Below are 25,295 nucleotides of genomic sequence, written 5' to 3'. Positions count from 1 at the left end.
GTTCAGTGACGATATTGCACATTGGGTTACGGTTCAGGAATTACATTGAACAAATTAAAAATTCAGGAACTACATTACACGTTAGGTAAAATTTCGATGATCATTTATGTCATTTTCTCTCTGTTCATCTTTCTCTCCCCCGTGGCACACAAAATTTCGCGGGTAAAGCTCATATAGGTACGCCACGAGGGAGGTCGAGCGGTCGTTTTCGCCGCCACGAATTCGTTCGAGGGCTATAGCTCCTGAGACCCGACGCCCCAATTAAAGGCGTCCGAGGCATCGGCGGCAGTTGCGGCGCTGTGTCGATTCCCCCGCGATGCAAAAAGACCATGAGTGCCCGCCACCATCCGAGCAGCAACGTTAATTCAAGAACACCGCGAATGCTCGCTGCCATCCGAGCAGCAACGTTAATGCTGATGGGTGGCGGCATCATAACCTAACCCTTTAAAAATGGGCAAGTTCGACGTCCGATCTTATTAGTTCAGTAGTGTTAAATAATGCTTTCATGAGCTATCGCTGACCAAGCACGTTCTCATGCTACTTGAGCAGAAAATCTGATTGAATGGCCGATACAGATTATAGCATCACTCTTTTCATGTCCGCAACTAATCTCAGAAGGACCTTTCTCTAATGGTTCGCCAATGTGTAGAACAGCAGAATCATTCGTGTATGAGCAGAGAAGGCTTCGGATTAACCACACAACAAGCAACAAAATCGTCTCATCACATAGCAAATAACTTTCTTTTGATATTAACATCTTCAGAAAGCTGATCCAAAAGAGTTAAAAATAGAAGTAAACAAACAAAAAGGGAGAGAAAAGTCAAACCCTTTGTTTCTCCGATAGATCCATCACTAAAGAGAAAAACACACCAGTTCTTATTGCAAATTTCAAGTATCATAAACACCACACACCAATATGGACATGGACGGTATGCATCCTCTTCTGTCTCTTTTTTCCATATCTTTTTGTGCCTTTCAAGAGAGAAAAAGAAACCCCAAGAAGAAGAAGAAAAGAGTTGCTGCAAGAACTTGTTCTTGCCCTAAGGCCCTAGATGAACAAACCATCGGGACTCAAGATCAAGAAGGAGATCACATCAGACGGCTGGTGAATTCTCGTAAGAAGTCGGGCTTGCGTTGTTGGGCTCCACCTTCCTCATCATGAACCCGGCGGGCTTCATGGACAGATCGTCCTCATCGTGGTATGCATATGCAAACCCGCCGTGCCTGGTCAAGTCCATCCCTTGCATCTCATCCTTGCTGGAAATCCTCAGCAGCTTGAGCTTGTGCAGCCCGTAGAAGAGTGGTCCCATCGTCACCGAGACCCACCCGCATATCACCAGGATCTGTATGATCTGGGCCGCCAGCAGACGCCCGCCGCCGCCCATGAAGAGCCCGTGCGGCCTGCCCTGCCCGCCGTAGACCTCGTCCACGTAGATCCCCTTTGCGAAGAGCCCCGTGAAGAGCAGCCCCCATGCTCCGCACCCGCCGTGGAGCTGTGCCGCCTCAAGCGGGTCATCGTACTTGCACTTGTCCGCGAGCATGTTGCACCCGATGAGGACCCACGCGGCCACGAACCCACACACGATCGCCGCCCACGGCTCGACCACGGAGCAGCCCGAGGTGATCGCGGCGAACCCGCCCAGCAGACCATTACACACGTCGGTGACGTTCCAGTGGCCCACCAACAACCGCTTGCTGAACAAGGTGGTTAGGGCGGCGGTGCACCCGGCCAGTGTGGTCGTGACTGCTGTCCTCCCGACCGCGCTCCATTGGCCGTAATAGTTCCCGCTATCTCCATACGACTTTAGTATAGTGAGGAACGAGCCGGGATTGAATCCGTACCACCCGAACCACAAGAGGAACGACCCAAGGACCACAAGCGACGAGCTGTGGCCACGCAAAACCACGGACCGCCCAGCCCGGTCGAACCGGCCAATACGCGGGCCCTCGATGAGGGCCCCCCAGAGACCCGCAATGCCGCCGACCATGTGGACGACTCCTGACCCGGCAAAGTCGATGGCGCCCGACCCGAACAGGAAGTCGTTATTGGACCGGGTCGCACTTGCCCATCCGTCGCCAGACCAGAACCAGTGAGAGACGATCGGGTAGACGAAGCCGGTCAAAAAGGAGGAGTAGATGAGGTAGGCGACGAACTGAGTCCGCTCAGCTATCGAGCCGCTCGTGATGCCGGCGGCGGCGATGGCGAAGGCCCATTGGTAGAGGAAGAAGCTGTAGTCGTTTGCCGGATTGGGAAACTCCTTCAGGCCAAAGAAGTGGCGGCCGACAAAGCCATTCGAGGGTGAGCCAAAGGCGAAGGCAAAGCCGAAGAGGTAGTAGGAGAGGCCGCCGGCCGCAGCGTCGAGGACGTTGGTGAGCATGATGTTCATGGTGTTCTTGGCGCGGACGGAGCCGGCGCAGAGCATGGCGAAGCCGAGCTGCATGGCGAACACGAGGTAGGCCGAGAAGAGGAGGTACGTGTTGTTGACCGCGTAGGAGGTGTCGCTGAACTGGTTGGAGATGGTGGTGAAGCGGCTGCAGAGGAAGGTGGCCATAGCCGTGGAGTTGGCGGTGCCTACGAGGAGCGGGGCAAGGTCGGAGGCGGCGCAGGAGAGGGAGGACGCCATGGATGAGGAGTGAAGCTTGCAAAAGTTGTTGCGAATGTGAGGAGAAGGAGATGGTGAGGAGGGATGATGAGTGGCGGGGGTTTATATATTAGCGGAGAAGAAGGGGAGTGATAGTGAGACAAAGTCTGCGTCATTATTTTTTTCAAAAATTTATTAATTTAATGCCCTCATGCTCCATAGTCTGTCATAGTTACAAAAAAAATTTAATAGTTGAGGGTTGGAAGTGAAGAGAATCTTGTTGTATTGATTCACTTGGGATATTGGAGTCATAACTAGAGCTAAATGGTGATCTAATACATCATTATTACAGGGCAAAATGAAAAATTTTCCGGGGATAAATTGACAATTCAATACATACAAGAACACGGAGTTCAGTCTCATTTCAAAAGATTGAAATGAAGGAGATATTTGGTAAGGAGCTAGTAAGAAAAAGCTACCAATGAAGCAGGGTGTGGTCCAATTGAATCGATGCCTTTTGAGTGTATTCTAAAATAATTATTTTAATCCACTTCTGGCTTACTAATGTAGGCAAGCATTTTGGTCAAACATGGTGATGCCATCATCAATTTGGCAATTTCCTAATCTAAAATAGAAAAAAGCAACAGCCACAAAAAATTTCGGACATTTTAATCAAGAATTAAATCCGGTTAACTAACTAGCTGCATTATTACAATATAATAGGGCATGTGATTACGTATGATTACCTTGGTGATTCATACATTATTATATTGCATGATAGCCAAAGTATCATATCAAGGTAGTCGATTCATTTTTGGAGTTTTCTTGGGCCGTGTGAGCTGGGGAATCTTTCGAACTAATCAACTAGCTTAAATTTAATTTCATGATTTAGATGGCGTAAGGTTGAAATTAGCAATAAAAGAGCGCACATGATCTTGATTAACCATTTGATCAAATTAATGATGTTCCTAATTATTCCACAAGAAATGAAATGTTTGTTTGATATGAATATGCCCCACCATGCAAGTCAAATCGTTATAAATGGGAATGATGTATCCATTAACGGTCGAGAAATATCGAGACATTTTTAGAAGTTTATGCAGGGTAAAGAATCTACTTTAGAGATTCGCGTAGAAGTTTATGCGCATTATTTATCCACACGAAGCGTCGGCTAATATTCTGAATCGATAAACAATAGTCAAGATCTACTTGATCACGTACGAGTGACTCATAATTCTATCGTAAAATATGGATTTCCTTGCCGTGCTGATAAATTTCAACGAGTATCAAAAAGTATCAAAAAGTCGTCAACGGAAAAAAAAAACACTCAATGCCTTTCTTTCGAGGTTAATTGTTGGCAACTTGCAATGCTTTTATGGAAATTCATAGAAGATGAGGTCTACTTGGCCTATCGATTTGTATAATCTGACCTAACAAGCCCATTAGAGAAACCGAAGAACATGCTGACAACAAAGTCTATATTAATCACTAACCTAATTAGAAGAATATTACAGACCCAAAAAATAAAAATAAAAACTCAGAAGAAAATTCAGACCAGACTTCTGAGGTTGATGCAGGCATGATCCACTGCAAGAGTTTTTCACTTTGGAATTTCTTAAATGACAACAATTGTTGCCGTCGCTCCTTATCTGATCCAAGTTGCAGGTTTACTTATCATTTGAGTAATTATCAAGATTCAGTGAATCTCTGATTAGTCAACTGATGCAGCAGATTAAAGAAGAAAAAGGTCATTACTTCACTGTTCACAGCTGCGAAAGACACTATTATAAACCCTAAAATGCAGTGTGGTATCCTCCGGCAATGGCAAAGATCATTGTTCTTTTCCTGGATTATCACCGTACGTTAAGATTAACGAACATGGATCTGTTCATGAATCGGTACGATTCTGTTGGGACTCGCCGTTGGTTTTTGGAAACATCTATTTCTTTCTCTCTTTTTCTTTTGTTTATATGTTGGTTTTATTTGTAATAAAGAGTGGCAGTATATATTGTGTCGATGATAATGAAATTTTTTTAAGAAATAAACTAAATTTTTTTTGAAGATCTCTAATTAGATTGACTGCGGATTAAAGCTTCTCTTGCACCCACCAGAAGTTTTTTTTATATCCCTCTAACACAAAAAAAAAGCTCTACATTTATTACAACTATGTAATTTATCGCATCCAATTGTCGTATTGATTTGTATATATTTTACGTCCATTGCCTATGGAAAATAAAAATTTCACGAGTACCCATTTCATGTAGAAACTATATACACACATGTTTATACTTTCTATGGCGATCGCATCTCTTTAAACACGTAATGGAATCGATCTGCTTAAAAAAAGTTCCCCTATAAGTGATACTGCTCGTTACCGTCCTCCGCTTTCTACGACATTTCTCGACGATACGTCCATCATCTCACGCGAGGGGAGGCCCGGACGTTTCCGCCTAAGGCAGCAAGGAAAAGGAACTCCGATTGCATCAAGCAAGAGGGATTAAAGTTAACCGCGGCTTTCTTTACAATTTACCAAAAACCCTAACTAATTACGTAGATAATCAGTCCAGGACTTCAAGCAGGAGAACAAGCGTGCGAGGATGACGATAACACGCCCCCAAAAAAATCGAAGAATCAAAGCTTAGCGAGTGGTCCTTCAACCACCAACACGAGATTTATTAACTCCGAAAACCCTAATTTTCTTTTGGTTATGTTACTGTAGGGGATTGCGTCGTGCGTGGAAAGAGATGAATGAAAACGTGAAAGGACATGGAAGACCGATGAACATGCGTGTGCCCTGGAGGAAAAAAATATAATTAAATAGTTTTTTTGGACCCCCGCTGTATTATTTTTGTTTAATCTGCAAAAAAAATGGGATTAAATCAATAGGCCAAGTTGCATTGATTGTGATGAAGGATGAGGTGTAAGTTACAGTTGACCAGCCAAAGGGGCAATGGAAAAAGTCAACACCTCAAGCCTATGCATAAGAATCTACTAATGCTGAACAGGATCTGCACATTTGGCATATCACGGGCTCACCTAACATGAATATTCTCTTTCTCTCCAGCATGAATATATATATTATATATATGTATGTATGTATGTATGTATGAGACTAATTTGTTTATAAAAACAAAGAAGTTGCTCGTTCAACACTTTAGTATATTCGGCAAATGAGAGAACTGATTTAGAGTTGAATTCTAGATACTTCCCTTTCATCCATTTTTATAGTCTTTTGTACTCAACATTGAGTATTTGAGCTTCAACCAAAATTGAGAGAGAGAGAGAGATTTGGTTTACACAATCAAGACCCCCGGCCAGTGGCGGCCCTCGCCTACGGTCGGCAGTGGTCGCCGGCCATCCCCCTTCCCGGCGATGGTGGGGCGGCGGCGCCTTCGACTGCGTTTCCTCTTTTGTTTGTATTATTTTTTAAAGTTAGCTTATTATATAATAAAATTTGTTTTGATATCGTATTTAGACTAAAACGATGTCGTTTTAAGTACGCTATAGTCACATAGGATAGGAAAAAAGAAAGCTACGTCGGTATTTTCCGTTAACCGAGTTGAATAGAGTTAATTAAAGGACTTGAATGTATCAATTTGATAAGTTTTATGACTTAATTGTACTTTTCAAAAGTTTTAAAACTTAATTGTACTTTTGGGACAAGTCTCAGGACTTCCAGTACACTCATCATTCAGATTCATTGAAGTTATGGCACCTTTCTACAATGGGGTTGGACACCCGTTATCATCCTTAGTCTGTATAAGTATTGTGTATGGTATACGAAAAAAGAAAAAGAAATAACTATTGATTCATAGAGCGACATTGGAAGAGGTTATTGTTAACCTAATGCAGACAACGACGGAGTTGACAAAAACCACCTGCTTGCTTGTTTAATCAACTCTACTTTAAGCATTTCGGTTTTCATATTAGTATGAAAATAAACAATTATATAAATTCACAATGGTCCTTAAACTTGCGACGCTGCGAACGGTTTAAGGATTTTGGGGGCATTGGTTACGTGATAGATGACGTTTCAGAAGGAAAGCTCGTACCGGCAGTTGACAATTCTTGCTCTTGTTGTCTTGGTTCCTAAGTTCGCTACCTGTTTTCCCCAATTTTCCAATAGCACCATCGTACAAATTGCATTTGAATTTTTGGAATTCAGGGTCATTCGTTTCGAGATGGAATTTGTTTCTCGATTGGAGAATGCTCCTAGTCAAACGAACTGTTCATGAAATATGTAAGCTGCAAGATTATGTTTTTTCTTTGATCGACGTGTACGGATGACAGGATCGCCCGAATTTCCTAAAAATTGGTTGACAGTCGATATTCAGATGAGGATCCTATTTCCTTTTTGTCTTAAGTAGCTTTTGTGTTCAATTGTATTTAAATCAAAAAAAAAAATCGCTTTCTAGACAATCTTTGGTACGGTACTAAAGATCCTCAGATTTCCAGGCGGTAACTCATGTTTCTGTAATCAATTCGGTCCCCCGATTGGTCTTTCTCACCACCACCTAGTCCAGTGCTGGCACTTTATAAGTTATCGATGAGGATCGGCTATGTGAGCGACCGAGACGAAACGACAGATCTTGGTTGAAGCCACTAAAAACTTAAGCAAAATGGTGTTGTTTCAAGTAAAGCTATCTACGTCATATCACCAGCCAGGACATGCAGGACGAGACAGCAATGACCGGGTCCCCATTTCGGCAATTTTGAACGGGAGGATTCAATTGCATTTTTCACTCAAGGGTTTAGTACTACGTTTGATCCGTCGAAAGGTTTAAGATATCATTGGAGTCCGCACAATAGTTTTATCCCTAAAAGCTCTCGTTAAACTTCATAGAAGATTAATGCTCCCGGGTATTTCAATACTCTCGCGAACATGCCATGCTAAAGATAGATCTGGCAAGCTTTTCAAAGTTCACCGCTAATTCAGTCTATTCGCAGTGGAATCATGTTTCCTTATTTTTATTAAAATTGGACAGTTCTTCTCAGGACATGCAGGAATCTTGACAAACCCACAACACACTAGCTTGAAATTATCAATCAAAACAATGAGCTCGACATCAAGGAGCGTTTAAGCAACAATTAAACAAATACCACTTTGGCGGTTTGCCACATAAACTCCCCAGATAGATCCTCTCCCCCTTTAATTAACTCATATTTGGACTTACCATATAGTCCTAATCTATATCACTCGGACCTAATTAATCATGGCCCTAAAATTATTAAAAACCTTGGTTATTTTCAACTCCATTCTCTTGTCAAACTTTGGCTACCTTTCTCCCAATAAAAAAAGCATGCAAATTGGGCAAACTTTCAATAGCCCAAGGGTCATCCTAAGCATGCTCAAGCAACACGACTTCTCGAGGAAACTCGCAGTCATTCAAGCCAACATTGTCAACTGATTTACTAATTAATCAACTAATTAAATTACAAAACGAATCTGACAACCGCGAACCCTCGATTTAATTAGGGATTCTAGCACGGACAGCGAGGTCATGCCTCATCAGATGTTGACAACATCGAATTTGACCTTCTTTTATAAGGTGAAGAAACTGCGACTTTTATCTGTTTTTAAATTGAATTTGTAAAACCCCAAAATTAGTTGTAGAGCCAAGCCGCCGCGTTGTGCTCTAATGTCGATTAACTCAATAATGAGAATCATTAATTGACTAATTGACAATGACATGCGCGGTAAAATTTGATTTCTCCCTTGAGAATTTTTTTCATTTTTATATTTTAATGATGTTCGTTCACATCGGCTCGCCGCAGTTACCTAGACTTTCTAGTTAAAATTACAATGGTTTATCTTAATTTTTATTTTTGTTGGGGGTTTAATTACAAGGTCAACGATCCAATTTGCAGTTAGTTCAGCCATCAAAACCGAGTAATTTTTAAAAGATAGATCACAAGACAAGCATCTACTTTTCCTCATTAATCTCAATCGAGCCTCCGCAAAACCTGAGGCTTCTAAAATCCCACGTTTTCTCTTCTTTGGCCTTTTTTCTCTTCTATTTCACGGGAACTTAGAAAATACCTAATGGTCGACCGACATACGTATGGAATCGGGTCCGTTTTACTTGGCCGCGATGGCCATCGCTTTGGCTCAAGCCTACGCGACGGCGAACCTTCTCTGCAATATTGCATCAGCTGTCAATTTGTAAAGATGGAGGGCACCAATTGGGCCATGTTGTTAACCTCAAGACACGTAGTTTCTTAGCAAGTCGTAGTCCCCTACACAAAGATCGATCTGTCTTTAGCTTCCGTTACATTGAAGTGATTTTGCAGTTACACATGAGATTTCCTGATGTAAAAGTCTCTGCAATGAGAAAGAGTTTACTAATTCACTTGCTAAAGATATATTTTCTTCCTAAAGCTCTCTAAGAGTGTTGCAGCCAATACTTTTAAGTATGACATCTAGTTACAATCATAGGGACATCAAGTTCAAGACATGACTGAACTGAATCCGTGTTCGAGTAGCCACGCTTCGCATCCTTTTCTTATTTTCATTTGATTTACTCCTGTTCTTCAATACATTCACAACGTTCACATCTCTTTGACATGTTATTCTTGGTACATTCGTGTTTTCATGACATGCATCGTAATTAGTAATTCCTAAACGAAACTTCCGAAACATAAACATAAGTCCATAAGCAAGAAACACTTGCAACAAACATGAGGGCAATGCAATGAACAAAAACGACTGATAGTGACAGATAGGCGAGTGTGGGAGAATGACTAGCAGAGAGCGCCAAATAGCTCCTTACAAGCCATTGTCTCCGCAAGCAAGACGAAGATAGCATCTTTCTGCCCTTTAAGTTACAAGCCTAACAAGACATAGGACAACACGCTATCGTTCACCTAGCATAAGAATCCGTCAGCTGCCGACCTTTGCGACCTTCCTTTTCTCGGTTTGACCTGTTAATGGACACTGCATCTCAGTCCAGCTTACCGGGACCATTGTTGCACCTGCAATCCCAAACCGAAACACATGTGACTGTTTCGTCTAAACATCATGTAAGTAGAATCGTTATTGTTAACAATAGGTTTGGAATAGACAAACACTTCGACTAAGGCTCAAATAGCCAAAATCTTGACTAGTTAAGCATTCTTCTGATAGGAGACTGGCCATAGAACACAATATAACTATCTGCTTTGTTTATTAAAAGCAGTTGTCCTCCGGAGGTTGTATCTCCAATGCCATGTAAAGGAATTTATAGTTTTCTTCTGGCATTTTATGTTTTCATATATTATCAAGCAAAGTAAAAACTTCATGTTTTTACTTTGAAGTGGATACTCCCTCCCTCCCTCCCTCTTATTCTGATGTTTTTTTTCCTTTGCAAGTTCTTAGACTCACAATCATAGGTATTGTGTTCATTCAATGGGCAACGGTGTACCCCATGGGAAACGAGACACTGCACATTTAGTTGTCCCTGTAGGATGTGGATTTTCCTCGCGACATGGGAAGAACTGCAGTAACTGGCCCCGCATTGCCCCATGGCAATCCCTATTGGAATGTCTATGTTTAAATGGTACATAAGAAACTAAATACCGAAACCTTATATATTAGATGGCAACAGTCGTACACAATTTACCTGCCGTACTCTCTGCCGATACAACACCAAGTTCATTCTTTGCTGTTGACAAATAATAAGCTCGTGCATCTCCAAGGGACAGCTACTGATGAGTTAAGAAACATTAAAAACTAATCTGTACCACAACTGTAAATGCACAAGAATGAAGCCTCTTCATATCTCCCTCTGTCCATTTTGTTGCCAGGGTTTAGAAGATATGGGTGGGTGCCAAAGACAAAGCATAGACAGTCTTCATCCGCAGGAATGTTTTTCAATGGTGCTATTGGAATAAAATGATACATCTTTAATATTCAGTTTTCTCTTCATTTAACGACTGAGAGCTCAGAAAAGGTCGTTCTGCTTACATAGTAAATCAAAACACCCTACACCTATGTGACCTACATGTTATTGAGAACATAGAAGTACAAAAAAGAATCTGTATGCAGGTGGCTAAAAAACAAGGATGAGGAAATTTCAAGGAGGAGAAAAATCCCCGGAGAGCTTTCATGGGAGACGCTAAGATTTCTTCATTGCTCACGACTTAAAATCCATGAGAACAAAGAAGTTCAACCTCGTGAAGTAAACACAAAGTTTTCAATATTTTATAGGAGGATCATTGGAGATTTCAAGAGTTCACGATTGATGTGATGCAGAACAGTGTGGCCTAAGAATACATAAATTTCTGTTTATTTCATTTTACAATTTGCTCAAAAGGCTTCAAACCTGCACAATCAGTATGCTCTGTTTAGAACAGACTGATTCCGTCAGCAAGGCAATTTTGATGCTTTTATAAAGCTTTGCTGACTCCCCTATCAGAAGGAGGTCAAATTAAAATGGGACATAAACAAAAAGTTTCTGGCATGATCCAAGTCTATTAAGATATGTTAGCTACGAAACTTGCCAACTAGTACCACGATAAAGAAAAGCACTCAGAAAATTGTATGAAGATTGCCTTCCACAATGCTTCAAGTATAAAAGGATACAACAAGAGCTCTGACAATGTCACCTGGCCGAAAAGATAAGTGCATATCAACTTTGTCAATCTCAGTTGCTCTAACATCTTGTTGCCTGTCGATACATAGTTTTTAGCTCCAGTTTGTGCAAACATCAAGAAGTATACATACACAAAACTTATGAGAAAGATAGCTGCAGGGCATGCCACACTTTTTTTGGCCAAAGTGGGCATGCCACATTGAAGAATATGATCTAACCATGAATTCTAATCAAAAGCTACTAAAGATGAGTGGTCAATAGAAGACGTCAACCGAGGATGAACCTTTCTCATTGAAGCATCCTTCTTCTTGTATTGCACCCAATATGTCAAAACCGTTTAGTTTTCAAAGACGACAGCTTGCCAAACTAGGATCGATACATCCCAAATTATAATTAATTACCAGATTGTGACATTCTCATTGGCCAATGCTTCAGATGATAAATAGTACAAAACATGATGCATGATTACACATGCCCAAGACGAAGAAAGATACGGAGATCGAAAAAGCTCTCGACTTCAAAGATATAACTCAGTTATAAAACTTTCAGAAGTTTCTTGAGTTGGTTATAGATACTACAAGCATAGAAATTAATTATATTGCACAAAGAGAAACAACCCATACCGAATTATTCCTGTGAACTTTTCCCTGACGGACTTCGGACCAACACAAAGTATGTCAGCTGACGCCATCCTACTCAACACTTTAGTCACCTGCAACCATAGTTACAAAACCGGAGCAGCACATTGGTTTTACAGATGATCTACAATCGTTTGGATATTATGGTAGCAATGCTGCATAACCCTTAGAACAGGAGCTAATTATTAATGTCAGTACTGAAAAGCCCAAGAAAAAGTAAAATGAACCCATTTCTAATAAAAAAGGAACCTATTTCTAAGGCAACAACTTCCAACTCATGGCAGGGAAATATATGAGCAAGTCACATACTCTTGCAATAACAACAGAACCTGGCTCTGGAACTGCACCATGGGCTTTGTGGCCAATTACTTCCACGGTCGGCCTCTGGATAAAACAATTTACCGATACAATAAATGTCCATCTTATTTTGCTAAAAAGCATTTTAATAACAAAACATGAACAGGATGACTAGGAAAGTGTCTCACATATAATTCACCATTTCTATGCACATTACTTGAATAAAAGCCTCTTAAGTAAAAGCAGAGGAGCCAAACTTGATAGGTACACGTAATGTTCGTAGCTGTGAGTATGAAGTTACACTAGTGGGACAGTGATTGATGTCTTCTTATGATCTTCTAAAATAAGTCAAGAAACCAAATGTGGTTGAGATTTTTTGAAAAAGCAGTGACCATGACGAAATCAACAACAGCAGAAACCACAGCAAATATCACTAATTCTTCATAAACCCTCGGGGACGGATCCACATTCACCAATTGTTGGGCTGTTACTGACTGCATAACCTCCATTACTCCTCAGACAACAATGACTCAACCTCCACAGCATCGCATACCCCCGTGCAAACGCCATGACCTTGTATGGACCAACGAGGCGCCCCGAGTACCGAATGTCCAGCATAATTCCCAATCTCATAACCAATGCTTACTCACATAACAGTTCATTTAAGTGTAATCCCACAATCCACATGTCGCCATGGACACGAAGCTATCTCGGAGCACATTAACGGAAGATGCCGCATTCTCACCCAAGTTCTTGCAACTCAAATTCATTCACACATCAACCCCACAAATCAAATTAGCCATCCAACCAATACAAACCCTTTTCACGAACCCAACTAACCATAACCACCACCCCCACCATCTACAATAACACAAAAAACAGGAAAAAACACCTTAACAAGTCTCATCGCTTCCTTCCATTCCACTCACCCCACCTCTCGCATTCCCTTCTCCCAGAGAACTCGCACAGAGCAACAGACGAAACGCTACCTGGTCAGGCGAACCGGGCGGGGGAGGTACGGTGCGGACGCGCCCGGTGAGGGAGGCGTAGACGAGGTCGCTGTGGGGGGCCAGGTAGGCGCCCCGCCCCGGCTTGACTTCCGCCGCTCTTCCCAGGACGTCCCCTGGCGTCGCCAACTCCCCCGGCTCCTCGACCGCCTTTTCTCGCATGCTGATGAAGAAGCTTCTTCTTCTCCGCCTTCTTCTTCCACGAACTAGACGGCCGTGAGGCGAGGCGAGGCGCGGCGGCGGAAGCACAAGGACGGCGGGCGTTTGTGTTGCTTCGGATGTCTTAGGGAGGGAGGTGGTCCGGATAGCTTGGTTCCGGGTCTCGGGGGCCGGATTCAATCCCGCAATTCGGATATCGGGTCGGTTCTCGGGTCCGATCCGAAAAGCCCGAAGAACTCCTCCTGCATCTGCTAAATGCAAAAAAAAAGAAGAAGAAGATAATACAGAAAATTTATCAACTATGAATCTTTGAGATGGAAGAAGAAATTATTTATTACCTAGAAATCACGCAATGCCATAAAAAAGCCGGAACCGACATTTAAATATCGTCGCGCAAAAATTAAGGTGGCGTTAAAAGGCCGGCTTTTGAAAAAGTGAGCTCGAAACATACACTAGAATATAGATTTTTAAGGTCGACCAAAGTCTACTAGTTTCTCCGGCTAAAATTTATCACTTTTCATTTAATTATATGTTAATTGTGTGGTTGTGTGATCAAATCAATGACTAATATTTCCAGAAAAAAAGTTCGAATAGATATGGGTTAAGCCCATCGGGCCTGGAAAAGGATACGGGCAAATTGGTCAGACAAATTTCAAGACAGCATTCTTGGCAAAAGCCCAGCCCCAATATTTCTAATTTTCAAATATATATATGGAGAGTTGTAAGGGAAGTTTGATAATTTGAAGATTATAATTCAATGTTTCAAAGGTTGTGCAGGTAATTTGTGAAATTTGTGGGAAGGGTATGGTTAGGAAGTACGTTTTGGAGTTATAGAGCATAAACATTGACTCAAAATTTTGATAATAGAGAACCCATTCGAGAGTATGGATCATACCCAACCTATACTCGACCTGTGCCAATACAAGTTAAGCTCGACCGCATGCTCCTTAATTTGAATGTTAAGCTCCTCCGGGTGCCTTCATTTCTCTTGCAAGACCTATATCCTACACGCCTAACGTCCGATTCGCACAATGTTTTATGGTATTGAAGATATCGTGACTAGAGCATCCCAACAAGCTCAATATCGACAGGATAATTATGAAGAACCACAAATATGAGATTAACGTGGCACAAGGCGGTTCTTTTGGGTCTATAAATCGAACATTGAGTTGGTGATTTTAGACAATAAAAATCACTTTTTTATATTGACTAAGAGATTTGGAAATTTTTGTTTTATTCCGAGATCTCTAAGTGTAGTTTTGAGAACCGGGATTAATCGGGGCTTAGGAAAGTTTGACCAAACTTTCACCGACGATATATCCCTCTTGCGACATTCGATTGACCCGATTTTTGTTATGTTGGAAACCTTGCGGGGCTCTAGCTTCTTGGGATATTATTGAAATCGAGAAATTGCACTGCCAGCGCCAATAACGGAAAACCAATCCCAAAGAATCAAAATCGCCATTAGATTTGGTTGGCAATATAGGTTTCAAAGTGTTCATATTGATGTGTAGAAATCATATTTGCAATTACCAACACATTAGGATTCACCTCAATCAAATGTCAAACTTCGATGACAACCTCAAACCGATTGGTTAGTTGCAAAGGGCAGCGATCTTCTCTAAATTGACTTAAGATGCGACATTTGTTCCTAATCAAGAGGCCGCATTTTTGTGGATCTTATGAAATAAGAAGTTTCTTAGGCGCAACTAAATATTATCAAAAATTTGTTACGGAACTCCCTCGTATCTTTACTTCGTTAACTTAGTTGGCATGGGAAAAAATGTGAAATTTTAAAGGTCAGATGAGTGATAGAATAGTTTTTAAGAATTGAAACAATGATGAATGATTGCCCTACCTGGACTATTCCTATGAGTTTAGGTAGTTTTGTCATCGAGGTTTAGGCGTGTCTCCATGTAGAATGGTGGATTAGTAGATTATGTTTCGCGACATTTGGAGCCATATGAACAACATTGTTGGGCATATGATCTTGAGCTCTTTGCATTTTAAATACTATGTCATTGCATTTGAGGATAGATTTGAGATTTCTACTAGCCAACTAGAGCCAAAGGTACCTGTTTTCACCAGAAGAATTGAATATGCGCTATAACATGTGAAAAGATTACTAAGGGTGAGCACCGGTCCGGTTTAACTTGGGAATCGGATCAAATCGGCAGGTTCTGAGTGGTTCGGTATTTTAAATTTTTGGAATTGGCAATAATCGGTTTGGCTTTCCGTTCCCAGTGCTGAACCGTATCACTTTCTTCTAGAAAAGCTAGATACATCACATCACATCACATCACAGTTCAAAACATTTGAAAAACTTCTGATTGTGCATGACTTTGCCGTTCTGTATGAACACGATTTTTACATCAATATAAAGCTTATGACTCGAAATTTCTGAACATGGGACGCAATAAAGAAAAAGGTGTTAAGATGATAGACTTCTAGAAAATGGGGTCGTAGGACTCTTCTCATCTTAAATATGTACCATTAACATAGTTATGAAGCATCAAAAACCTTGCAATTCTATGCTTTTGAAAGTATCATTTGACAAGGAACAATCACAACTTTCCTGACACTCTCAAGATTTCATGGCCATAGTTGAATGATTCAATATCACAAAACTGGACCTCGAGACTTGGACAAATGAAGTATCATCGAAAAAACCTCTTGCCGCCCTACCCTATTATGCCATTTGATTGAATTTTCAATAATTTTTATGTCAAGTCAAATGTAGTCGATCTTTCCAAAATCTCGAACAATCAATAAAATGATTAGATAGTGAGTCTTTGGAAGACTGTACATAGGAAGAAGTTTTGCTAGGATGTACTTATCCAATTATCTAATTATTATAATAGATATGCTATTGATCTTTCTACCCACAACAGGGGGAAAATATCATTTTTATCTATAAGGTGATTCCTAGCGTATGGTCAAATAGAAAAAAGGTAGGGTTGCGTTTGGTAGGCCAAGATAATACCGGATAAGATAACGTTTACCGTATTTTGCATTTGGGAAAACTCAAATTCGAATATGTCTGGATATTATCCAGATAAAATAATCCGATATAGGGGTGGATATACCTTGATACAATATGTCTCACACTCATCTTTCTCCTCTGTCCCCTTTATACATCAATGGCCGCCAGCCACAGCTCTCCTCAAGCTCCATCTTGGTACCATTAACAAGGCTCGTTGTGGTCACTAGCTCAACTTGATCTCGACCACGAAATTTGGAGTTCCTCGACATGGTTGAGCTCAACTCGACAAAGCTCTACTAGATTTCTATGGCTCCCCGTTGGCCACAAAGGAGCTCTATCTCACGCACCTCCGTCATATATGTTGAGAACCCACAGTAAAAGCCTGATGCATTTGCCCGAGAAGAGCATCAAGAGAGAACCCAAGTCCAAGCTAGTCAATATATCCATTTATACTCACATTCACTTAAAAACTTAAGCTAATGAATTATGGGCCAATTAAAATATATTAACTGCTCCACACTACATAAATTCTCTAATGCGAGACTTCTTTAAGACAACTTATACGTGTATCTCAACAAACTCCTCCTCACATGTGAGCTCAGTGTTGGGTCACCCCTCTTAATCCAAGTGTCCTTCTGTATCAAGATATCTCAACTTAAATTTCTATCAACGCCCACCTTCATCCCTAATCTCTTTCTCCAGACCAAACCATGAAGGCTACATTGCTACACCACAATGCCTATTGCCCGTAAACCGTGTTAGTCACAAATTGCTTCTTTAAGATATTAACTAAACACCAATACACATTGGGAGTATCCACCAATCAACTATTGGCTCTGATACTATTTGTTGGGAGCACATAGTAGAAGCCCAATACCTTCGCCCAAGGAGATCGTCAAAAGACAATTCAAGTCCAAGCTCGTCAACATATCCATTTGGATCCACCTTCACCGAAAAATTTAAGCCAATGACTTATGGGCCGATTAGGATATATGAACTATTTCACACCAAACCAATTATTTGATGTGAGATTTCTTTAAGACAACTCACGCGTGCATCTCACAACACGAGCCACCACACCTTCGTCCGCTGCGCTCAACCTTAGTTTTGGTGGCAAGAATAGGAGTGGCAATCACCTCACTCTTTCGGCGGCCCAACAGATATACTCCAAATCTGCGAAAACACCCTTTCTGACATCTTCGAATTATGCACATAGAGAGCTGTCTTATTTTTATTTCCAAGTTATCCCTATGGATTATCTCCAAAGCCTTTTCTAGCCTAATTTCATGAGAAATGATTTGATGTAGCACCCACAATCCCACTAGATGTTTTCAATCGCTATCTAGAATGAAGAGGATAGCGAATGGCGATTACGGACAAAACCTGGTAACATTTTCCCACACCCATGGGAATGCTGCTTTCAACGACAAAGAAGAAACTTCAGGAACAAAAATCACAATATTTGTTTATAATTTATAAAAAAAAGGCCGATAAGAAACAAGATTTATCTATCAGAGATAGAAACAGAGAAAACAAGGATGAATAAAGGAGATGAACCCAAAATCCGACGATTGCATGTTGATAATTACTAAAAATGTCATAAATTTATTGCACTTGTCACAATTCAATTCTAAACTTTTCTTAAACTTCCAACCAAAAAAAATAAAATCCAGAACTTTTCAATTTGGTCAATTTAGTTCTAAAACTTCCAATGTAGTCCGTATGGCTAATTTTCGCCGAAAATTACTAACATGGACATTGGCCATCTTACGTAGCACGGTCAGTATTCACGTGGATAATTTTTTTTAAATCTTTTAATATTTTCCAAATTTTTTATTAATTTTTTCTGTTATTTTTTCTTTTCTGTTCTTCTCTTTTCCTTCATTTTTTTTTCCTGTGGCTAGCAAGGGTTGCCAAAGCTCGCCCGCCAAGAGAGAGGACCGCAAAGCCCTCGCTGACCACTGGTGAGGGTCGTGGCCCTCACCCAGATCTCATTAAGGCCTCACTAGCCGCGAGAGAAGGCGGCCTCGCCAACAACCAGTGAGGCCTCACCCAAATTTGGGCAAGGGCCGCAACCCTCGCCAAAGGCCAAGGAGGGCTTCGCGACCCTCGCCCAGTGGCCGGCAAGCTCCTGCCATACTCGCCCGCCACAACAAGAGAGAGAGAGAGAGAGAGAGAGAAGAAAATAAAAAAATTCGGAAAAATATTAAAATTAAAAAAATTATCCATGCCTGTGGCGGCTGCACCACATAGAACGACCATCATCCATAAAAATGATTTTTGATCAAAATTGACCGGATGGACTACATTAACAAATTGTAAAAACGTTTATGACTCAATTGGTTAAATTGAAAGATTTAAAACTGAGTTGGCACTAGTGCAATAGATTTAGAATTTCTTTTTGTAATTTTCCTACAGACCCGTCATGAAGATGGAGGACGGATGGGTGGTCACTTAAGATTTAGCGCGATGGTGATGCTTTGGCAGTTTGGATGTTCGTGAGGGTTCGAAGATCTAACATCAACATTCAATATAGCATGGGCGAAGACGAGGAGAATGTGGGGGACGGAGAGGAGAGTAGGGAGGGATGTACCAGCAACAAGGGCCACTGCGTCAACATTCAATACGTCAAAACAGTCGACATTTAATTAATATCCGGATTTATATCAAACACCGTCTAAAATATTAAAAATATCATCTATTTTCAATCCGGCCTATATCTTATTTGACATTGCTCATCGGATGAAAAAGTTTAGACGACCAAAGGCTAGCCTAAAGATCTAACTATAAAATGATTCCTAGCATCCGAAAAAAATTTCTCTAAAAAATTTACATATATTTATCCTTGTTTCTATTGTGTCAACCAATGTTAGAATGTATTTAAGTAAATTAGGATACTAGATTCAAAGTGGTACATGTATGCTTAGCCACTTATGGCTGCTGTTAGATTAAGTAGAACGATCAACAAGAAAATTTTGCTTATAAAAATATAAATGATTGTGTTGAGCTACACGATGTTTGCCCCCACTTAAGTAATTGAAAAACCAATGATCTTATACACCAACGATAAAAGAAAGTATTTTTCCCTTTTACCAAAGTCAAAAGAGATTAATAGGCAATGATGAAACCCCACGTTGTTCGGCTAACTTCTTTTGCAAAGGAACATTACCCCAAATTTTTTATCCCAATTATATATATTTTTTTGTTAATTAAGCAAAATAATCTAAAGAATTTCCATAAGCCCACAAGAGGAGCCAAAAAGCTCCCACCATGTAAAGCTCCTACGCAAGCCAACAACCGATAATGGAATGATGGAACTTGGCGGTGGCATTGGCGTGAAATGGCCATGTGAAGTTCTCAATATGATATATATATATATATATATATATATATATATATATATATATATATATATATATATATATATATATATATATATTATTAGCCCCCAAAAGAAAAAAGGATAATGAAATAAATGAAAAGGCCACAAAAGATTGTAACATTGTAAGCACCTTCCAAGAGGCAATTTGGAGGGTGCTGCTCTGCTCTCTTTCAATAATGATGCCACAAAGAAGCTGCTCTCTTGCACATGGGCTCCAGCTTCTATCCACCTTCGTGGCTTGAGCTATCTCATTTTTAATGTTTGGTAGAAAAATCATTGGATCATTATGTGATCAATTTCTAAAAGATTGATGATGGACTAGGATAATTCAAAAGCCAGATGCATTTGCATGTGAAGGGTTTTAAGAAAATGGGCAGCATTTGTTCTCTGAGAGAGAGAGAGAGAGAGAGAGAGAGTCTGGTGGGCAAAGGACAATGATTGTTGTAGTGATAACCTTGCAGAAATACTTGTTTTTTCTCACTAATTGGACCCACCATGTAACCTCTCTCTCTCTCTCTCTATCAATTCATTCATTCATTCAGAGACACACATTCTGACATAAGAAAGTTCCAAGATGTCTGTTATAATTCTAATCTTTTAATCTTCTTTTGGGACATGGGTTGATTGTTGCATTGCCTCGCGTGTCCAATCAGACATATAAAAGGAAAAATCAATAAAAATAGCCAAAGAAAGGGGAGAAAAAGCCTACCCACAAAAGGAAAAGAGAAGAAATTTACGATTAAATGCTCACCTGGTAATTCAAGATTGCAGAAAGAAAGTTTTAATAGGCATTAAAAGCGTTGTCTTCTTCCTTCTTGTTTAATATGTTGAAGTTACCATTATGACAGACACGAGAACGAGAGCAGGGTGACATTGCTTTAGCTTGAAGTGTTCTGGTAAATTTGCATAAAAGAAGAAGTTTACTGATAAAAGTTTCAGTGCATCTACAGATTTTCTACAATATTACTTCAGTCAGTCATTTTAACTTAGTAATGTCATAGGTTTCCAACCGATGCAATGAAGTATATTCGATGGTTCCGCTTGCTGGAAAATCTCATACTACACAATTTGGTATTTGGCTTATCAAACATGGCATCTTTCATTATAGACTCTATTTATCCTTCTCGATAATTAGGTGCCTCATTTATCCATTGCCATTTTTATAGTATATATTTCGCTTTTGCCGGAAAATCTAATCAACACTGCTCCACAATGATATTTCCATTCAGTATCCGCCAAATTGAAAACTTCATTCAAGATCAATTCATACAAGTACCATAATCTCTAACATTGGATTTCGAATACGTCTTCAATCTCACGGTACTCGGATGTGGACATAAGTATTGTACAACCTTAAACTAGCACGACAACTTTTAAAGCCGTAAGTATATGGGTGAGCCGCAACCAGAGCAAAAAATAACATGCTAAGTGACAATACCTGATTAGATTTGCAAGATGACATGGAAGAAGCAGAACTTGAAGATGAATCGGACGACTTGTTTTAGGACAGAAATGTAGTCCATCTACAGCAGTTTTACCACTTTTCTCCTTCTTCCCGAAGTTTCAGAATCGAACGGCCCAAAATCAGGAAAAATATAATCACTGTCAACAATTTCATAATGTGATACTTCACCCCTTTTTTGGAGGTAAAATGACTGACAGAAGTTATATTATAGAAAGTGCAGGTCAATTATTAACTAATAATACTTCTCTAGTTGACCATCATGAATCAATTATAGAAGAACCAAAGTACAACTAACCACTTCAACTCTTCGAGACATATTCCCTCCCATGTTTTCATGTCTCTGAGAATCTCAATGAGTCCAAAGCTTTACACTCATCTCTTGCTGATTCTTAGCTGGGTTAAGATCCCCCGAACCCACAAACTCAACTCCAACTAACAACATTGTCTCTCTCTCTCTCTCTCTCTCTCTCTCTCTCTCTCTCTCTCTCTCTCTCTCTCTCTCTCTCTCTCTCTCTCTCTCTCTCTCTCTCTATCACTTTGTCTTGTCACGGGTTATTGTCATACAGTAATCAAAATGGTCACTAATTTTATTATAATTCCTCAAAGAACCATACAGGCATACATATATTAATACCCATTTCATACCCATCTCTTCTTTGCTCCACAAAGCCGAAAATGCCACACAACTAGAACAGAGGAACCCCAGAATAGTCCGTGAAGAACAGCAAGAAACCGAAAAAAATGCAACTCCAATTGCTGTTCTTCTACTGTTCCATCGGGCTCTCTCTTGTTTTTGCTGAGGGAGCTCAAACCACACCCAATGATGAACTTTCAACTTTGCTCTTGATAAAATCCAGCCTGATTGACCCTTTAGACTACCTTAAAGATTGGAAAGCCCCGAGCAGCGCGCCCGAAGGCCATGCGATCCAATGCAACTGGACTGGAGTCTCGTGCGACTCAGAAGGGTTCGTGGAGAAGCTTGATCTTTCCAACATGAACCTGAGTGGCCGCATTTCTGATCAGATTCAAGGGCTACACAGTCTATCTCACATCAACTTGTCCTCCAACGCATTCGAATCGCCGTTGCCAAGAGCTCTCTCCGATGTGACCTCGCTGAAGAGCATCGATGTGAGCCAGAATAATTTTGTTGGCAGCTTTCCTGTAGGCCTGGGAAGGGCCGGAGGACTAGTGCGAGTCAATGCTTCAAGCAATAACTTCGATGGCCCTCTTCCAGAGGATCTTGGGAGCGCGACGGCTCTCGAGAGCTTAGATTTGAGGGGTAACTTTTTTGAGGGCTGGATACCGACGTCCTTCAAGAATCTGCAGAATCTGAAGTACCTCGGGCTTTCAGGGAATAACCTTACTGGGCCAATCCCTGGAGAACTTGGGCAGCTGTCGTCCCTGGAGACGATCATCATCGGTTACAATGAGTTCGAGGGCGGGATTCCTCCTGAGTTTGGGAACCTTACGAATCTCCGGTATCTCGACTTGGCGGTCGGCACCCTCAGTGGACAGATTCCAGCTGAATTGGGGAGCTTGCAAAAGCTCACTACCATTTACCTGTTCTCAAACAGTTTCGAGGGAAGGATTCCCCCGGAAATTGGAAACATTTCGTCACTGATCTTCCTAGATCTCTCGGACAATAAGATCTCAGGGGAGATTCCAGTGGAGCTAGAAAACTTGAAGAATTTGCAGCTTTTCAACTTGATGTGCAATCAACTAACCGGGTCAATCCCGCAAGGTCTCGGGGAGTTGACCAACTTGCAGGTGCTGGAGCTGTGGAAGAACTCGTTGAATGGTACATTGCCGACCAATCTCGGCAAGAACTCTCCACTTCAGTGGCTAGACGTGTCGTCAAACTTGTTATCTGGTGAGATCCCTGAAGGATTGTGCAATACAGGCAACCTCACTAAGCTCATCCTCTTCAACAACTCCTTCTCGGGCTCGATCCCTACAGGCCTCTCGAGCTGTGCTTCATTAATTAGAGTTCGCATCCAGCAGAATCTTCTATCTGGGACGATTCCGGTTGGCCTTGGAAACCTGCCAAACCTTCAAAGGCTAGAATTAGCTTACAATAATTTCTCCGGTGAGATCCCACAAGACATTGCCCTGTCTACTTCACTTTCTTTTGTCGATTTTTCTTATAATCGCCTAGAGTCCTCTGTTCCTTCTGGTATCTTTTCCATTTCCAACCTCCAGAACTTCATTGCTTCCAACAACCTCCTGGAAGGCAACATCCCAGACCAGTTCCAAGATTGCCCGTCGCTCTCAGTGCTCGACCTCTCAAACAACCATTTCTCGGGGAATATTCCTGAGAGCATAGCGTCGTGCAAGAAACTGGTCAGATTTAATCTCAGAAACAACAAATTGACCGGAGGGATCCCCAGGGCGATTTCCACTATGCCCACATTAGCCATTCTTGATCTGTCCAACAACTCTTTGGCTGGTCGAATACCGGAAGTTATCGGAAGCTCGCCCACATTGGAGACGCTTAATGTGTCATACAACCATCTCGTCGGCCCCATCCCATCTAGTGGCATGTTTTCTAACATTAATCCTTCTGAATTAGAAGGCAATCCTGGACTCTGCGGTGGGGTTCTCCTACCGTGTTCGAAAAAGTCTCCTGCAACATCAGGAAGTAAAAGAGGCATGCACATATATCACGTCCTCATTGGATTCGCCATCGGAACGTCCGTGATTTTATTTCTCAGTCTGGCATTTTTTGCCGGGAGGTTTCTATACAGAAGGTGGTACTTGTACGATGGTTTCTTCTATGACTGGTTCAAGAGAGGAAATGAGGAATGGCCCTGGAGGCTGGTGGCTTTCCAAAGGGTAAGCTTCACTAGCAGCGACATCCTTGCTTGCATAAATGAATCCAATGTGATTGGCATGGGTGGGACCGGCATGGTCTATAAGGCTGAAGTGCACAGGCCCTACGTCGTCGTGGCAGTCAAGAAGCTCTGGAGATCGGGCTCCGATATAGAGAATGGCTCCGATCTGTTGCAAGAGGTGAATCTCCTAGGACGGCTCCGGCACCGCAACATCGTACGTTTATTAGGGTATCTCCACAACGAGAGCGACGTGATGATGGTTTACGAGTACATGCCGAATGGGAACCTTGGGACGGCGTTGCACGGCAAGCAGGCTGGGAAGTTGCTGGTCGACTGGGTCTCAAGGTACAACATCGCAGTTGGAGTGGCGCAAGGCCTGAACTACCTCCACCACGATTGCCATCCGCCAATCATCCACCGGGACATCAAGTCGAATAACATCTTGCTTGACAAAAATCTCGATGCGAGGATCGCGGATTTCGGGTTGGCGAGGATGATGATCCACAAGAACGAGACTGTTTCGGTGGTGGCCGGATCCTACGGATACATAGCACCCGGTTAGTATCAATCTCATTCACAATTTTTAAGATTAACAAATCGATTAGGAATATAGATCAATAGCAGTTGCGCCTTTCTATTGCAGAGTATGGATATACCTTGAAAGTGGATGAGAAGAGCGACATATACAGTTATGGGGTCGTCCTTCTCGAGCTCCTAACAGGAAAAACGCCCTTGGACCCATCATTCGGAGAGTCCATAGACATAGTCCAATGGGTTCGGACCAAAATCAAGGACAACAAAACATTGGACGAAGCGCTGGACGCCAGCATAGCTGGCCAGTGCAAACCCGTCCAAGAAGAGATGCTTCTCGTCCTGCGGGTCGCACTTCTCTGCACAGCGAAGCTGCCCAAGGAGCGGCCTTCCATGCGGGATGTCCTGACGATGCTCGGAGAGGCAAAGCCGCGCAGGAAAAGTGTCTGCTATAGCGACGCACCAAATGCTGGCAGAGAGAAGCCGATTTTCACTACTTCGCCAGTAGTCGGCCTCCTGTAGAACATTAATTTCCTAATCTTGATAGCATGTGCAGATCTTCATAATGTAGATTTCCTTTTCCTTTCACTAGATTCAATTAAAATTTGAATGAACTGGCGAATCTGACCATCAGGGAAGCTTTCGGTTTGCTTATCAGTTGTTCATTTGAACATGTTGATCCAGCTAAAGAAACAAATAAGGTATAAAGGATTTGCTCTATTCTTTCCCATTCATGCTGCAGTTTTGGCAAAGTACTCGAGGTCAATAAGTCCATTACGAACTTCAATATCTCAGATATGGCCATAGAAGCCGGTCCCAGAAGAAGGCAGACTTGCACTATTGATTTTGA

General features: G+C 41.6%; 2 protein-coding genes across 2 annotated transcripts; one reads left to right on the top strand and one right to left on the bottom strand.

Moving 5' to 3' along the window:
* Window positions 1-853: 853 nt before the first annotated feature.
* Window positions 854-13,489, bottom strand: LOC115680954 (ammonium transporter 1 member 2-like). Its single transcript, XM_030604801.2, has 7 exons — window positions 13,077-13,489; window positions 12,100-12,174; window positions 11,776-11,864; window positions 11,143-11,227; window positions 10,181-10,262; window positions 9,466-9,554; window positions 854-2,702 (listed from the first exon to the last, which is right to left on the bottom strand). Exons 1-7 carry the CDS (start codon window positions 13,254-13,256, stop codon window positions 1,095-1,097), a joined length of 2,208 nt encoding a protein of 735 aa, XP_030460661.1. The 5' UTR covers window positions 13,257-13,489; the 3' UTR covers window positions 854-1,094.
* An 8,101-nt stretch (window positions 13,490-21,590) lies between these two features.
* Window positions 21,591-25,173, top strand: LOC115681027 (leucine-rich repeat receptor-like protein kinase PXL1). The gene is made up of 2 exons (XM_030604883.2): window positions 21,591-24,471; window positions 24,558-25,173. Exons 1-2 carry the CDS (start codon window positions 21,825-21,827, stop codon window positions 24,965-24,967), a joined length of 3,057 nt encoding a protein of 1,018 aa, XP_030460743.1. The 5' UTR covers window positions 21,591-21,824; the 3' UTR covers window positions 24,968-25,173.
* The last annotated feature ends 122 nt before the right edge of the window (window positions 25,174-25,295 follow it).

The sequence above is a fragment of the Syzygium oleosum genome, unplaced genomic scaffold, assembly GCF_021117445.2.
Source record: "Syzygium oleosum isolate NSW1041296 unplaced genomic scaffold, Sole_v2.1 Sole_v2.03, whole genome shotgun sequence".
Lineage (NCBI taxonomy): Eukaryota > Viridiplantae > Streptophyta > Magnoliopsida > Myrtales > Myrtaceae > Syzygium > Syzygium oleosum.
The sequence above is the reverse complement of the archived record's forward strand: the minus strand, read 5'-3'. Positions and strand labels throughout refer to the sequence as shown.